General features: G+C 38.5%; 2 protein-coding genes and 2 non-coding genes across 4 annotated transcripts; 3 read left to right on the top strand and 1 right to left on the bottom strand.

Annotated features, from left to right (window-relative positions):
- Positions 1 to 217: 217 nt before the first annotated feature.
- LOC116303605 (large ribosomal subunit protein eL24-like) lies at positions 218 to 3,740 on the top strand. Its single transcript, XM_089037694.1, has 5 exons — positions 218 to 289; positions 688 to 763; positions 1,248 to 1,495; positions 2,692 to 2,743; positions 3,614 to 3,740. The coding sequence occupies exons 1-5, from the start codon at positions 285 to 287 to the stop codon at positions 3,698 to 3,700; spliced, it is 468 nt and encodes a 155-aa protein (XP_088893820.1). The 5' UTR covers positions 218 to 284; the 3' UTR covers positions 3,701 to 3,740.
- LOC116303609 (small nucleolar RNA SNORD34) lies at positions 2,362 to 2,435 on the top strand. Its single transcript, XR_004197976.1, has one exon. It is a non-coding gene; the product is annotated as a small nucleolar RNA SNORD34 (small nucleolar RNA).
- On the top strand, positions 2,881 to 2,954 carry LOC116303608 (small nucleolar RNA SNORD34). Its single transcript, XR_004197975.2, has one exon. It is a non-coding gene; the product is annotated as a small nucleolar RNA SNORD34 (small nucleolar RNA).
- Positions 3,741 to 6,030: 2,290 nt separating the features above from the next.
- LOC116303604 (uncharacterized) lies at positions 6,031 to 17,741 on the bottom strand. The gene is made up of 17 exons (XM_031713181.2): positions 17,546 to 17,741; positions 16,874 to 16,992; positions 15,918 to 16,020; positions 15,360 to 15,415; positions 15,186 to 15,244; positions 14,618 to 14,660; positions 14,154 to 14,270; positions 13,801 to 13,883; positions 13,157 to 13,240; positions 12,610 to 12,727; positions 12,025 to 12,163; positions 11,620 to 11,709; positions 10,626 to 10,790; positions 10,010 to 10,202; positions 9,511 to 9,621; positions 8,790 to 9,076; positions 6,031 to 8,238 (listed from the first exon to the last, which is right to left on the bottom strand). Exons 1-17 carry the CDS (start codon positions 17,616 to 17,618, stop codon positions 6,476 to 6,478), a joined length of 3,603 nt encoding a protein of 1,200 aa, XP_031569041.1. The 5' UTR covers positions 17,619 to 17,741; the 3' UTR covers positions 6,031 to 6,475.
- Positions 17,742 to 17,914: the final 173 nt, after the last annotated feature.

Raw genomic sequence — 17,914 nt, 5'->3', positions numbered from 1 at the left:
CTTGGATTCTACCACAGGGAGCCCATGCTTGGCTTTATTGAATACTTTAAGAATATTAAAGAAAGAGAGTCTTGTAAATCCTTATACCAGCATATATTTTTAGCGTTAGAGTCTCTTTATTTTTGAAAAAATACAAAAAGTTTTGAAAATTTACAGGAGTTTTTTGAATTTTTTCAAGCTTTTTTGAAAATGCTACCCATAAACCAATGGGGGCTATCGAGTGGCTATTTACGCATGCGTAAAACGGAAGCCTTCCTCTTCGACCCGAATAACATCTCGAAAAAATGAAGTAAGTAGTGATGCAATCCATCTAAATCCTGTACGAAATAAAGATCCATCTAAAACGAATAACCTTGACATAGAAAGTCTAATGCATAGTTATAACAGCTGTGGTATCATTTCGTAGATTCTGCTTTCTCGTCGTATGATAATCCATGTGTATAAATAGTGTTCTAAAACAATATGGATTCTACTCTGAATTTACGAGTAATCGATAATTTTGACCAAATTTAAAACAGAAAACTTCAATGTTTAGAAAGAAAGAACATCTATTGCCGTGCAGTCATATCGTATCAATAATGTAATGGGTATTCATTTTATGACTGGCCAAGTTTTTCTGTAAAATTTTCGCGTATGTTTTTTGGAAAAAGGCGTCTAATCTTATCATCCATTTTTGTCATTCTTTAGGCTCGAGCTGTGCAATTACAGCGGGTACAAAATCTACCCAGGCCATGGCAAAAGATACGTCCGTCTTGATGGAAAGGTAGGGAATAGTTTATGATCAAAATGTTTTGCTACTTTCATATTCCACTTGCAAATAGTTACTGATGATTGTGGCTGTATTGATCAGATTTGGGCATCCCACATGGAGAATGAAAAACCAGTATATTTATTACTTAGTAAAGCAGAAGTACATAGATTTATATGGTTTTATAGCTTTAATTGGCTGTTAATTGAACATCAGACTAGTCAGCATATGACCAGTCAAGAGCACTGTTTGCAAGTGCCAATTTTTGCTGAACATCTTCATTCACCACCATCCATACATCGCTTCACTGGTCACACACTAAGTATTCATTTGAGGCAGCAAGCTAGTTTCAAAGGATTATTCAAATTTGAACCTTTCAGCCTCAGTTGGATGCTTTGTGTCCAGTGAACCGATGTATGAAAAAAGGTGAATTGATTGGACGTTATTTCAAACCCAGTTGTTTCTCAAATTCTAATAGTTCATTGTGTGACTTTTCCAGGTATTTAACTTTCTAAACAAAAGGAGCGCCAATGCACTTCTTATGCGCCGTAACCCCCGTGAAGTACCCTGGACTGTGCTTTATCGTCGCAAGCACAAGAAGGGAACACAAGAGGAGGTGTCCAAGAAGAGAACTCGCCGTAATGTCAAGTTTCAGAGATCTATTCAGGGTGCAACCATGGAAAATATTTTGGCTAAGAGAAATCAGAAGCCAGAAGTGAGGAAAGCACAAAGAGATCAAGCCATTAGGTATTGCAGTGTAATGATGATGATTAAGATGCCATTATTTAATAAAATATTGATTAATTTACAACATTAAGGAACTAAGATAAGAATTACAAATTAGACATAATTTTACAAATGTTACATTTATAAGAGGTTGAAAAGAGGATGTGTGTGGTTGTTGAAGTTGAAACTTTCAAGTCAACAACTACACATGATGTTGATGGTGGAGGGTAACAATGATAATTATTGTGCCAAGTTAAAAATAATGGCTTGTTAGTGGCAGGTCATGATGACCAGCCAAATCAGATCTTTTAATAAAAGGTGGCTACCGGCAGTTAATCACCAGATACTTCACCTTAAACTGCAGGCTATTTTGACAAAAAATTGATTCATTGCCAAATAAAGTTATATACAAATACCAGTGGATTCAGCCCCCTACTTTTTAGGACTAACTGCCTACCACAAATGTTAATGATAGAAAGGTAAAATATACACCGTGAAAAGATGAAAAAACTTACTGACCTTTCTGACGCTAGTCCTTCGTCAGAGTAAAAGAGCTACTACAAATATTATTGAGAGCTCTGCAAATTAGTTTTAACTCAGTCATACTTTGTTTCTGGCTCAACATTACTGGTCAAAATGACTGGCAAGGCAAAGATTTCACTGGACAAGCTCTAATTTTGGCAGGATAATGCCAAAGACTGGTCATTATTTGTAGCTTATTGCGCCATGGTAGTGAGATGAGGATAAGGATGATGATATGGATGTAGGTGGCAGTAGAGTTAATGATTCATTGAATAGTTGATAATAAAGATGATTGGTGATGAGAAATTAGTTATTTTATCTAGGAAGTTTTTGAGACAATTAGACAACGCCTTTATCTCACTCCTGATTTTCTGTGATGACCAATCTTACCCACATTGTTTGAGTTTTACTCTGATAACACTAAATGTCTGAGAAAATCAAAGTCTATGGTAATATTTTAGGCATTTCAAGTTTAAGGGAAAACTGGGTTGAGGTAACATTGCAGTGCATCATGGGACTGTGCAAGGAACGAAATGTGCCATCTTGGCAATATGTCCCCCAAAACAGCTCCACAGTGCACTGCCATGCCGACTCAATCCAGTTTTGTCCTCAACCTTGGAATGGCTAACAGATCTCTATTTATGGAGTATTTAAACTTTCTATCCTAATCTCTATTTGTTTTGCTTATTGATTAGGGCAGCTAAAGAGAAGCAAAGGGCCAAAGACCAAATGAAAAAGGCTTCCAAGGTAATTGATTTTGAGGTCTATTACTGCCATTTTCATAAACATGCATACTCGCTAACTGTGAGCTGCATGCTTAAGAAAAATGTGCTTGCACTATTATATTACATGAGGCGATTAGATGAAACTTGTATCCCTCTCCTGATTTTCTGTGATGACCAATCTTACCCACATTGTTTGAGTTTTACTCTGATAATACTAAATGTCTGAGAAAATCTAAGTCTATGGTAATATATTAGGCATTCCAAGTTTAAGGGAAAAACTGAATGATGAATCACCACTGTGTTCCTTGACAGCAGACTCATTTACACGAGACTAGTCATCGAAAGCAGCATTATGCATCAAATATGAAAGAGGACTATTGCAATGCCTTGATTGTAGGGAATAAGCAGTGGTGTATTGAATAGTGCACTCATTACTGAAGGGCGGGTCCAGGGGGAGGGTCGGGGGGTCGTGACCCCCCTGTCATTCCTGAGGTCAAATGGGCTTCCTGTGGTAAAAATGCGACTGGGATTCCTTTGCCCACAAAATTTACCCCTGAGACCCCCCTTTCAAAAAAACCCTGGATCCGCCCTTGTTACTCACTTCTAAATGTCTCAATTCCCATCTTGGCATCACGTAGTATAGTTTGTTGGGTCTCTCTCTTGATTAGAGGGTTTTTTTCTGGGTTCTGCAGTTTTCCTCCTTCCTTAAAACCTGAACACGCTAAATTCCAATTCAATCCATGAGTTAGCAGTGCCCGGACTTAGTTCAGCCCCAAGGATCTTTTAGGGCATTGATAAAATTTGAATTCCTAAAATATTCATGAATTATCAAACTCTAAATACTTGATCCAATATTATGCTTGTGAGTGATGGTGGTAATTTATTTTGCCAGGCACAAAACCAAGGTGTGCGGCAGAAGCCTCAGAAGGCTACAAAACAGGTAACCAGCCAGAAGGCCCGTGTTGGTGGCAAGAGATGAACCTGCTGTAAATTTACACAATAAAAATGCTTCTAAATTTGATGGTCTTTATTGTCATTGTCTTGCTTTTAAAAACCTGCATGGTATATGTTTCTTTCTTACAGTCTGCTCCCTATACTAAATCAAGCCCACATTGAACCAACCGTCATTCTCCTGAGAATAAGATTCTTTGTTTCCATTTATACCATATATCCATGAAAAAGTTGACTAACAGAGTCTTACAAATTAGTGCAAAGTTTTATAGGTCTAAGACCTAGAGTGCATCATTACCATTTATAAAATAAATCAAATAGTACGTACGCTGTGATTGGTTGATAGCCGTATTTGCATGAGGGTATGTAAACACAGTTGTGACGTCATACATTTCGTGTTTTCCCGGTACAAGTTCAAAAATTTACAGTTTTTTTCAAGGAAAAAAACGCCCCCAAAAATGTATTTTGAAGACGAAGTTCCAAATTTTGACATGTGTCAGGGCCACAGGCATAACCCTATGGTGTCATGCAGGTGTTTCTGATTGTAATATCGATCATGACAATCTCTTGTTGGTCACTGTAACGAGAATTCCCTCAGGAGCTACAACACACGTCCTTCGTCAGGACAGCCTCGGTTGTTCAGCGAAGTGCTTTCTTATGATTTAAATGCACTGTCCGATAAGGAATACAAGTATTTCAAGGAAACAGTCAGCAGCTTCAAACTCTTTCCAGCGATAGCTCTTCAACTCCACAAAATATTTTCTCGAGGCAAGACGAAACAATCGACTTCGCTGCCGTGTTTTCTGGCTGTCAAATTGAGCAAAACCACGTTTCTTTCAACTGAGAATTCCAGTCACAGTGACACTCAGTTATCTACTTTTGATCACTTTCGTAAAGATAATCAATTCTGAAATCTTTTATTAATATTTCTATTCAATCTTTGGACATTTCTTTGTATTTGTTTTAAAGTTTTAGAATGATAAATATTTAAAATAGCTATAGCGATTCTTTCTCGCTTCACATTTGCCTCCTTGGCGTTTATTACACGAAATTTGATTGGCTAATGATCGAAGTTCGTGATGTATGGAGAATTTGTATTTTGATATGAGAATCAAATTCAAATAGAGATTTATTTTCTTGCAAGTGGTAGTGTTTTCCCTTAGTATTTATTTTATAAAAGCAATAGAAAACATTTTTCTCTGTGTTTACATAGCCTGATAGCAACACTCGGGGGGTTGGGAGAATTCTCGACAGTTATGCAAACCCTCGACTACGTCTCAGGGTTTGCATAACTGTCTCGAATCATGTTGCTATCAGGCTATGTAAACACGGAAAAAGTTTTCTATTGCTTAAATATTCCTGAAAAACCTTGTAAGAAATTGCACAAATTAGTAAGTTCAGTAGACCTTGGAAGACCATAGACCTACAAAACTTTGCACTAATTTGTACAATTTTGTTAACTTTTTCTCGATTATATATGGTATGAACTCTACTGAGGTCTACTGAACTTACCAATTTGTGCAAATTTGTGAAATTTCATACAAAATTTTCATGGTTTTATGGTATGCACTCTAGCTATATTCCCCTATATTTTCATATGCAATCGTTATACAAAGAAATGATACTCTAGGGAATAATAACACATGGTCTGAAATGGGAAAGTAATATGCAACAAACAATGCTATTCCCAAGGGGTCATTTGTTTTGAAATAGGAAAACATACCCAAGTAGAACCGAATCAGAATTTTTTTAAACCACGGTAATTTGAGAATGGTATTGTTCCTTGGTCAGGCTTACAGTTCCTTCTGGTACCAGCTCTACCTATATATTAGAGGGAACATAGTGCTTTGATTTGACCTGGCTTTGTCTAGGAGTTGGAGCTGGACAAAATGTCAGTTTGATAATTTTCCTGGTATAGTGGAACCGCAGGGTTAGAAAAAGTTTTTTACCAAAGGTGTCCTTGATATAGAGGTCGGGTCAATGAAACAAACAATGTATTATGGTTTGGTTGGACCTAGATATCTGTTCATAATAGACCCATTGCATGTGATGCCAAAGCAGATTGTTCTGGGGGACAAAACAAAAGAATTCCAATCTCCTGGGAATTGGAACCTATTGATTTGTCCCCCAGATTGAGCTGCATTCTAGTGTGCTGCAAGGGGTCTATATAGAGGTATCCAAGGGCGGATCCAGCCAAAATTGTAGATATGGGGGGGGGGGGGGGGGGCTAATTGAGATGTAAAGAAGCATTTTTTTTCTGCTGAAAGGGAGGGGCTTCAGACCCCCATTGCCCTCCCCCTTGGGGGGTAACCAATCAAAACACTTAAAATGGGACGTTCTTCAATGGAATGTGCACTATTCTGCTTCTATCTGTATAATATCGATTATCAGTTCACTCTGAGTTAGTTTTGCGCATTCAGAACATCAAAAGGTTTGGTGTTACAGAAAATGTATTGACTTGGGAAGAAATATTTGAAATTTACTTAAAACATCTTCAAGATTCTATCTCTTTGTTTTTTTACTTCATTTTATATCTGGATATCAAACGAGGTATTTTCAACATTGTCTGATCAGTTTTCAAAATAGGTGGGTTTTACCCTATGGTTACCCCAAAGACGCAAAGTATTATGGTATGCGGCATACCAGTCTCGCTTACTTATCCGCTATGAAGCCTTCCTCGAAGTAATCGTAACTGGAAGTACAAGTCCGAGACCTGCCGATTCACCAGAGTGAAAACAGTGAGCGAATATTCTAGCAACGGCTAGGGTATAGAAGTCTGTATCACAAAAGATTTCAATGATTTTTAATCATCATCATCATTACCATGTTCTAAACTATCTTCCATAAAATCATCTATAGAAAATGAGGTTTTCTCGATGTCTTCAAACACAGGCATTGTAAATGATGCCGGCCTTGGAGAAGGCTTGTCAGCCACGCTATCATTCGATTGGCTAACTTCAATGTCCTTGTGTTCATTATTCTCTTCGCTTCCAACCTCGTTCGGATTTTCTGAATACTCGTCTTTCCGAACGGTTTCCGACACATTTTCCATCGAATCTCTTTGAGTCGTAACTTTTACGTCAGTCCTTTCAATCGATTCTTGATTCGTACCTCCAGTGCGCATGTCACTATCAGCGGTACATCCCTTTGGTGCGATATCAGAATCCTTCCTTTCTAAGTCTTGACAAGAGATTCCACTATCAGAAGACGTCAAACTCTTGGCTTCATTCGCTTTAATAGTGTCACTCATGCTTATGGAGGGCTTGTCATCCGCGTTCTTTATGGTGGCAGCGTTGGGATCATTACTAACGGTGTCTCCAGTGTCTGTTCTTAACGACTCCGTGGTCGTAGCACTTTCAAATTCCTGGCCATCATAGTAGTCATCGGAAAGCTGACGTGCTGTTAGGCTTGCAATCTCGGAGCGTAATTCAAGGAGTAGTGCCGCTGTTCTTTGTCCGAGACGTGACGAGAAGTTAAGCGACGAACTGAGCTGCTCGGAGTCGAGGGAATGAGCCGAGTGTAGTGCTCGTATCCTCGGCATGGCGTCGGCAGAACTGCTTCTAAGGAGGAATTTCTTCTTCTTTCGGCCTATTATTCCTTCGGGTTTTGATGAAGGACTCGGGGAAGTATCCGAAGAAGATGTATCTGGGTTTTGGTGTTCGGTCTGTGGTGATGTGAAAGTCGTCACACTTTCGGATGCTTCATCTTTTTCTTCTTTCGCTGAATCCACTAACCCTTGTTCTTCTTCATCTCCTATTTCTGTTTTACTTCCCTCTTTCTCACTACTTACACTTTCTAATAACTCATCTTTTTCTCCGCCATCTTCGTGTGCTGGAACGACGTCCGAGGTATCGCCTTGATTGACAAAACCTGCATTCACAGTTACGAAATTCTCTTGCCCTGATAAGCCGTCCTCACTCGACCCTGGTTCGTTAGTCTCAGGAAAGACAGCACTCTTCGTCATATCTTTTTCCTCTTCCTGAAAGTGGGCATCCTCGCTTTCTTTGTCAGAATCGGGCCCATGAACTTCATTTGCCTTTTCATCTTCAACCACATCTTCCTGATTAGATTTAATATCCTTTTCGCTTACACCAGACTCTTCTTCTTGTTGCTCCCCAACGGGAATACTTTTTTGTATTTCTTCCTTTTCAGGTGTTGTCTCGGAAATCTGTGGTTCGTAACTAGATGCTGTCCCCTCGTAGACTTTATCTTCGACGTCTTCACTACTTCCGTCATCCTTATTGCTTTCCAAGTCGCTATTTTTCGTCTCTGAATCATCCAACTCAACCTCTTTAGACTCTGCTTTTGTCTTTTCCACCTCGAACGTAGTGTCACAAACATTTGAAGCGCTGTCATATTTCCCCAAAGTAAGTGGTTCTACCTCTACATCTGCATCTTCGTCGCTTAGGAACTCTTCGGCGCTCCGCTCGCATTTGATTGGTTGGTTGGTATCGAGTTGGAATTCTGGGAGGATACATATGGAAGGTCTTGTGATACGTATTTCTGGGGTGGACTTGACGCGGTCGAGTTGTGGTTTTGTAACAACACCAACACGTCCACTTTTATCTGGCACAAGCAACAAAAATATCAGTGACATCATTGATACCTAACTCTTTACTCTAGAGAATGCAATAGTCCTCTTTCTCGTTCAATAATACCGCTGTTTTTGCTGACCGCAGACTCATTTATACAAGAGAGACTACAAATGTACAAATGAGCCTGTATGCAAGGATGACAGCGGTATTTACTGCATGTCAAAAGGGTATGTTCTTGAGAATGGTCAGGTTTATCAGAGTGACGTCGTCTGCCTCATCCCTACAAATTTCGTTTTTTTCGGGAAGGAGGGGTGGGGGGAGGGGGAGGAGTGTAAGGAATTGCCGTCAAGAACAGAAAATTTCGCATGACTGTGAAGTTTTCAGGGTACGTACATGCGGTAAAATATCTTTTCATATTTGAATGTTAAAACTTTGAGAATACCCAGACAATAGTAAAAATTAGCATAACAAAACAAAACAAACAAAAAAAAAAAGCATTAGGAAAGCGTAGGTTAATATGAAGCGTCATTATGCTTGAGGTCTATTCTGCATGTACTTCCTATTATCATTATAAGAACCAACCTGCTTTAAGATCTTCAATTTCAGTCTTCATAAGATTGACCTGTTTCTGGAGATTTTGGCAGACCAATGCAAGTGATTGAAAGGACATCATGGAAGCATTCTTCGAGACTGGGTACATCTTCCTCGTTCGATAACCTTTCCATGACCTCTGTATGGTGATTGCAGCATTGTTCTGCTCTCGAGCGAGCCGGTCAACGTTTCTGTCGTTTTGTTTCTCGAGTTCGTTCCATAGAGACTTGATAGCTTTGGCCATGGTGCGTTTGTCTTTGGCAGCTTGTTCTTGGCATCTGGGAGGAAATTGGAATGAAAAATGAAACGAAAATAGGAAGAAAAATGAGAAAGAAAGAAAATAAGAAAGTGGAGATAAAACGGTATATCTAGCTGAACCCCCGCTCCATTTTATTCCCTTAATATCATGAAGAATTATAAAAAAGGAAGGAATTAAAAAATAGAAAACAAGGTTCCCCTGGAAACATCCTTCCCCCCCCCCCCCCCCCCCCCCCCAAAACACACACACACATCCAGCCCAGACAAACCGAATCTCTGAGTCTGAGAACGAGGAGTGTAGGGTTTAATTCTATAGGTAAGCAGGGACGGTTCCAAGGGGTGTCCTGCGTTGTATGCATTTCTTCACTTGGGTCACTCCCTAACAAATTTTTGAATCCACCTATGGTAAGCGATAGCAAAACGCACTTATAAATGTCAATGAAGCTTGACATACCGTAGAACCATGGTGGCCAGGTGATTGATGTGTGCTGTTAGTCTTCTAGTCCTAATCTCGTTTCTTACTGTGACCACCTTCATGTCGTACGTTCTCGCTCTGTAACCCTTCCTGATAAACAACAAATCAAATATGTACCCAATTTTCTTTTTTGAAGGAAACAGAAGAAAGCTATCAGGTTCTCAAGTGTGCTGAGTTTCTCACCAACGGAAGTTTCCAGTTTTTTATATCTTATCTGATGTGGGCTCCCTGTGGTGTCATTACCAAGCTCAGGCTTTTGAGTGCATTGCGAATCAATCTAGCCAAGAGTCTTCCAGCTTTTTGGTTAGCGGGCTGGCACCAGAACTCTTTCCCAGAACATCTCCCATTCTATATCCCATTTATCTTTTATTCAAATCAAGAAGGGTTGGTTGGATGGGGAGAGGACTGGGTAGGAGGGGTAGGAGATGGGAGAGATGTGAATGGGAAGGGGACCTATGGATTCTACCATCAGACTCACCATGTAGCTTGTATCAGAGCAGCAGCTCGATTCCTCTGTCGATATTCATGAAAGTGCATCTTGCATCTTACCAGGAATCCCCTGACATGAGCTTGGATAATAGTAGCGGCAAGGTTGATCAGGCCAAATGCTTCTTCTTCAGTCATTATGGGAGGTGGTTCTGCCTTGTTGTCCTGCTCATCACTCACAGCATCTAATAAATACCAATATCCTTCCTTTAATTATTCTATTATTGCAAATATTTATCATATCAAGCTGAGCAGTGAAAGCGGCATGCAAAGCATGAGTGGACAAAATGACCCGCCCTAAACATTTTTGGAGCTTGAAAGAACAAAGCAAACATGACGGTAAAGTGAAACTGTTTTTATTCTTCCTTTCCATATTTCTGCTTCTTGAAGGCACATACATTAGATTTTAGGCAAAAGAAAACAGAAAAATACAGTTGGGTTACAGTAGCCTGGGAATAAGGGCCGGCGGCAAAACAGCTAAACACTCTGTGATTGGCTGAAATAAAATTCACGGTTTATCTGGATAGTGTTGTGAAGAGTAGAGAGTCACTTCCTTTAAACTTTAAAACCAATAAGGTAGTAATGTTTGATAATAAGAGCTACAGTACCTTCCAGATCTTGTGGTTGCCCTCCAATTCTGTCAGTCTCCATATATGGATCTCTCTCCACAGGGAACCCAATAAGACCTCTATCAACACTAAGAGATCTATCCTCTTCCTGGTTGTTATGGTGACTCCTTCTGTTGACCTCAGTCGTGTACCAGTCTTCAGACCCTTAACACATCAATGTATAATACTATAATACTATAATACAATGTAGTCTATCTAAGAAAGAAACTTGGAATCAAGAATGTTGTAACAGCATCCCACTTGACGATACCACTGGGGTGTGATTCTTAGACTTAGCATCACATGTGAGTAGAGTTGAAATCCAATTCCATCTAGATGAGTTAGCTGTGCCCTGTGCTAGTTGAATATCAATAACATTGAAGATTTGAATCTCACACTCTTTGTTCCAGAAACTCTCTCATTCCACTCTTTCTTTTAGGTTGCAACTGGTCTCAAGCTCCTTGGATAGCAGTATAATGGGACCTCTGGTAGTACCCAGATTATGAATGCAGTTATTTAAGAGGAAGAGGAACCATTTAATTTGAATACAGGTTTATCATTTTTCTAATTCAGAACACAATTCCTTCCCTTGAGTATTGTTTCTTTGATTATCACTGAGTTATGATTATAAAGTTAGACTGATGCAAAGTATTATGAAAGGCTAAAAATGAATAACAACGATGATGGAGATAAGGATGGCGGGAAAGATAATGGTATTGATGCAGATGAAAATGGTGATGAAGATACTGATGAACATATTGGTGATGATGAATTGGTGTTGATAATGATGGTGTTGTTGATGATGATGATGGTGGTGTTGATGATGATGATGAGGATTAAATTGGTGATAATGATAATGATGGTGTTGATGGTGATGATGATGATGATGATGATGATATTGGTGACAATGATAATGATGGTGGTGTTGATGATGGTGATGGTGATGGTGATAATGATGAGGAACATAATATCCATCCTGTCTAACAAGACTCACCTCTGACATCATAATCATGTTGGATACCTGGAAACTGGGATGAATCAACAGGTACATAACAAGACTCAGATACAAGCTGATCATCTGATTCTGTGGAAAAAACAAATTTGCCATGATTAGACCATGCAATAGAAAAAATAAAAAATAATGCACGACTTCAACAATACAGACACTTTGAAACTACTTGAATCTTCATATACTTTTATCAAGTAGCAGACATTTTGACTGGGACAATAGATTTCCCTGTGATCTCACACTCAAATGCTTCAGGATGAGGTTATGCATGGTTAAACAAATGTCTTTATTCACATGGGAATAAACATGGCACAGTGTGATAAAGGCTTGGAACTCACTACAAATTTATGGTATGTATTAAAACAACTCCAGAGTAACTAAACAGCTTACCAGACACATCCTCCAAAGCCAAATCTCTTGCTTCACTAGAGTGCTTGTCCTTCAGTACTGGGATGGACCATTTTTGATCGTCGTCTGGCATGGAAGATGAACTTGAGGAAATGCGATCAAAATTGGGAGTGGCTGGTGCCTAAGGAGACAAAAAATGAAATTGAAAATAATAAAAATAAAATGAATATCAAATATGAACTAGTTGAAAGTGGAAAAAGAACCGAACATAACACCAAATTAAAATGATTCCATAAGAAGATAAGGAGATAACGAGCTAAAAACTAGTGTGAGCTGCATCAGTGTTTCTTATGAAACGGTAATACTGTTATTAGTATATAAACACTCCTTTCTACCACCTCTTTCTCTTTTACTCCGAGGAAGGACTAGTGTCCGAAACGTCAGCAAGTTTTTTCATCTTTTCACAGTGTTAAACTTTACCCTTTTATCATTACTGATTCTATAACATTTGAGTTTCAGAGACAGAAATGCTAGACTTTTTGCTAAATATTAATAGCAATTTTTTATAAGTAAAAAGTGGTCTGAAATGAAAAACATTACTCCTAAGGTAAAGTGCTCTATTGTTACCCTTGTTGACGAAGGTCTTAAGGGTGTAGTCTGGCTGAGGTATGTCACCAACTGTGAATGACGTCCTGGAGAAAATGATCTCATTTTTCCATCTCTTCTCAGCCTGTCAGCTTCAAGCCTGTTGAAGGAAAAAAACTGTTTTCATTTTGTCTTTAGTTTCTTCTTTTACCCCAATGTTTATTGGTAGTCGTACTTAAGAAGTAAGCTAACATCCACAGCAGATGATTTCACTTCTCTTAGCCCAAATGAATTGTGAATTAGCCAATATCCAGATATTTTGTTGGTAGCTCAATATTTCCTAGTTTTCAGGTTTTTGCCTCCACAAAACAACAGCTTTTACTCAAAAATAAAGAAAACAAAACTCATCGTTGGAAAGATTTGCCATATATCTTTAGAAATAGCATATTATGTCGTTGCTGGTGTGAAAATATTTTATTTTGACAAGAAATAATGAGAAAATGCTTGGAAGTTTTTGGCTGTGACAAACAATGCATTGTGAAACCAGAATTCAAATTGCCTAGTTTATAATATCCAGATATGATCTTACCTGTCTGTATGTGAGATCAGCTGACCATTCAAGTTATGAAGTCGTGGACAGTTATACAAGATATAAGGCCTGCAGTTGAATCCACTGTGCGCACCATATATAATATTATGGGTTAAGAGAATTTCAACAATTGGAAATTTATGATCGTACTAGGATTTTTTTAGTCTGTGTCCTGGGACCCATGTTACTGCTCACAGGTCCCAAACATTCTTTTGTGGGACAGCTTATAATAAAGGCCAGACCACTACTGGTCATGATCACATGTCAAATTAGTTTCAGATTGTTCATATTTCATTTCTGGCTCTATGTCACTAGTCAAAATCACCAGCAAGGCAAATATAAATCTGGCCAGAAATTGTCCAATGACCGGATGTGAAATAAAGTGCATTTTTGTGACAGTAAGACAATGGCCGTAGGCATGTGTTCCCTTCCCAACCACTACTTACAGCATGTTAACATGTCTAAGCAAATTGCAGTGAAGTCACCTGAGATTTCCGTCACCGAATCAAGCTCACCAGGAGTTGTAATTACTTATCCGGAGTTGTAGTTACTTGAACCCAAAATATGGGTCTGTAGCCTGATATTGAAGGACTGATCCCAAAAATAACAGAATAATGCTCAACAGACCAACATGTAAAGGATACAAGGAGGCTGAAAGGGCCAGGAGACATGGGTTACTAGCTATGGACAGCTGCTCCAGGGATGTGAGGGACCGCAAATAATACAGCTGCAAATCAAGTAAAAATATAATGAATGATGGATGGGTAGGTGAGTGGATGGATGGATGGGTGGGGACAGGCGAGGGGGGGGGGGGGGCAGTCGGTAGGTGGGTGAATGGATGGATGGATGGAGGGATGGATGGAGGGATGGATGGAGGGGGGGAGGCAGGGAGGAAGGGAGGGAGGGATGGATGGATGGATGGAGGGATGGATAGAGGGGGAGGGGGGAGTGAGGGAGGGAGGGATAGATGGATAATATGATTGAAATAAATACTTACCTCATTCAAGTCAGATATTTCATTCTCAGCCAGTGACAGGGTAACGATACTGGATTCAGCTACATTCTCAGCCACATTTTTCAGTGATGATATCAGGTTACCATGGAGAAGAAGAACCTTGAATATAAAAGTAAAATACTGTTCATGTCTTCCCTCTCTCCCTTTTTATTTAACTCATTAATAGTTCATGAACAAAACAGTACAATGCAAATTTATAATAACCATGCAGAGTTTTGTATACCTGATACAAAATCCTATTCATTTGCATAAACTTTAACTTGGATTTTCTCAGCAAAACCTAACTAAATCTTTAAAATTTCAATGCAAAATGAAATCATGTACCCAAATACAAGGAGTCCTCTGGCTCGTGATGTAAATGTGATACAACACAGCGCTAATGTTGTAAAGTTACTAGTTAATAATACAAAAAAATTGTACAAAAAATAATAATAAATTCAGATTACCTTCAGCTTGGTGAGGTTTCTAAGGTTGCTTATCTTGATAATGCTAAAAAAAGATATCTATGAGTCATAACTGTTACGATCTTATCGAATTGAAGGGATTGTGCTGCGCTGTGCGGTGCTTTGCTGAACTGAGCTGAGCTGTGCTGTGCTGTGCTGTGCTGTGCTGTGCTGTGCTTTGCTGTGCTGGTGCTATGCTTTGCTTTCTTTTGTTTTGTTGCTTTTCTTAGGCTTGATTTCCAGCCATGGTTATTTTGGTGCGGCCACTATCCTCTCCCCACTCAGTGGGTGGGTGGGTGAACACCAACGACAACCTTAGTTTAGTTTAGTTTAGTTTAATGAGTTTGTCATCAAAATAAAAATAATGTACAAAAAATAATAATGGACACGTTAGCACAATAAGTCAAATAAATGGGATGTGACGGGAGAAAGGAACAGAACTTACGTCCCAATTATTAACCACTTGGCTGAAACAGAGCCTATGCTGTGCTGTGCCATACTGTCGTTATGAAGTTAATGCAGATACTGATCACTCCCACATTATGTAAGCATTTTAATGCTATAGACCAACCTGTTATCTGATAGGTCAAGGTGCTTCAAATTGATGTTTTTTTCCAAGTTTTGAATTCTCTAAACAAATTAACATAAAACCCAAAGTAAGATAAATTATCCTCTAAATACAACAAAACTAAAAATCCTGCAACATAAATACACATTCAATATTCATTTACATGACAGTAAGTACCTTGATGCTATTTCCTGATAAGTTGAGCCACTCTAAACTTCTGAGGTGTGTGAGCTCTTAAAAATTAGGGACATGTTTCAAATTTAAAACAAATCCTTTTTATGAAATGTGTTTTTGTCACTTGGTAAAGATCTATAATTATGTTAGTGACAAAAACACATTTCATAAATTCACAATTAATAAAAATTCTGTTGATTAACAGATATTCCGAGCGGGTCCTGAACATTGTTCGTCCCATCTCCTGTTGGGTCCTGCAAGAACCCAACTGAGGCAGATTTTTTAATCTGCTTAATACACTCGATGTAGCATACACTTAACATATAAATCTTTTTTAATCAAGTTCCTTAAACAGTACTAAAAACAATACTTCAGAAATCATGTTACTGCAGAAATCCTACATTTTTACACCTTACTTTAAGTGTCGAAAAATATGTTAATTCTTAAAGTTAAATGTCTCTGGATTCATTCCACTTGTGCTGAAGTAATTTTACTTGACACATCTTGTGAGGCATTTGGATGTAAAGAGTAATTGTTTAATAAGGATTGATAATATCTAACCTTCAATAGTTATGATGCTGTTATTGCTCAGATCAAGCACCTTCAGCCCCTGTGCATGTGATATTCCTGTCATCTCAACCAAGTGATTATTGGCCAGTGAAAGCTATGAATATATAGGGAAACTTTAGACTGCGTTGCGCAGCAAGTCTGCAGCATTGCAAAAAAGGGAAGGTGACAGACTACCTGCGAAAGACTGCCTGACCAAAAATCATTGATATTAATTAAGTAGCTGTCCATGGAGCAGCATGGCTGACCCACCTACTTTAATGACCAATGATCACGAGAGCAAAGTTCAGTGCAAAATGACACCTTCCTTTGCATGGATGATCAATCAAAACAAACATTTCTTCTCTGACCTATCAAATGCACATGGATAACAGCCTACTCGCAAATCAGACAATGGCTTTCAGGTATGCAGACTTTCTCTCTTCTCTTGTAACACCGCAGGCGATAGGACAAGGTAGGCTAAGTGGAACATTGGAACTCTTATTTTATTTAAACTAAGGCCCTGCATGTTTACATGGGAGGAGGAATGATCCTAGAACTAGGATCTTCCTAGCCTGCAAAGCAGGCGTTCTTGTGGATTTGAAACATGAACCCCAAAACCCCGATTCTTCCTCTCAAACCCATCAAAAGAACACCTGCTCTGCAGACTTGGATCTTCCCTGAAGGCCTATGTACCAGCTATAATTATATTATTTTATTACTTTCTGTTTACATGCACATTTGGCACTGAGGCTTCTTTCAGGTACAAGGATATTCCTAGCAGTAGGATCTTCCTGTTTCACAGATAGAAAGATCCTAGCACCAGGGATAAAGTTCACACCTTGTTTTTCATGTAACTGAACTCATGTTTGATTGGAAGTTGCTTGCAAGGAAGATCTGCTTTTAGGATCATCCTCCCATGTAAAAAGGGCCTAAAAGATTAATATTGTCTTTATTGAAGAATAATATACCTGCTGTAGGTGAGCAAAAAACTGGAGATTCTCAATTCTTGATATGTTATTGTTATTATAGAGAATGGTTTGTGGAGAAATCCCATCAGGCAGTGGCTCTATCCTCCTTAGACTCCGTCCTGGGATCATTCAAAACATATCATTAGTAACTAAAGAATAGCAGGAAGCAATCATGTAAAATATTTATAGTCCAGTGAGATATTATAGAGATTAAACGCTAAAATTGAAACACAGTACAAAAAAATTCCAACTAACACAAAAAATACCCACAGCCAAGCAAACAACACAGCCAGCAACAACTGTACAAAAGGTGTATTTAGTAAAGCTTTAAAAAAATATCTGTTCGGTTAATAAGAAAATGCTTTATTTAGAAGCTAATACAGTTAAAATGTACGTATAATGATGAAAAAGAGTGTTATAAATCGTGTCTATAACAACAGGAATGCAATGTTTGTATTCGTCATTATGTACAATGCACTTTTTCTTCCAAAATTTAACATGAAGCAAAACACTTAGGATTTGAACTAAAAAGTGCGATTTTAATAACACTTGATTGAATTAACAGTATACTTATGATGAATTAAGAGATTAGTCTTTAACATGTATTTTGTTTATATTATAAAGATAAAGTTTACGAGAACCACAAGGTTTATGTAGTTTGTTGACTCTAACCTGACAAATCCAACGTCACGACACTTGAACCAGAATTCCGATCGCTTTCTTCGCCTTTTCTTGCCGAAGGCATGATGAATCGTCTCTACTTACGATTTACATCCAATTATCAGTCTTATTTGTGTATTTTCAAACTTAAAGCAAGAAAAATCGTCATATTTTTATTAAGTTTTTGTCAAAGTTTTTTTCAGTTTGCGCGCCGAACTGAAGGCGCATAAATAAGCAGCGGCTTTACTCATAAACATATATATCCCCACGGGGGTGGGGAGAAGTTTTATGTGTTCAAGTACGAATATTTCTAGCCGGGGAGGGGTCAAATGGAAATTATTTTTGGAAATGAGTTCAAGGATGATGTAAGAATATTTAGTA

Source organism: Actinia tenebrosa, unplaced genomic scaffold (genome assembly GCF_029948245.1).
Source record: "Actinia tenebrosa isolate PJP-AT-01 unplaced genomic scaffold, QUT_ActTen_1.0 PGA_scaffold5__44_contigs__length_20552954, whole genome shotgun sequence".
NCBI lineage: Eukaryota > Metazoa > Cnidaria > Anthozoa > Actiniaria > Actiniidae > Actinia > Actinia tenebrosa.
This window is presented reverse-complemented; position numbering and strand designations above follow the sequence as displayed.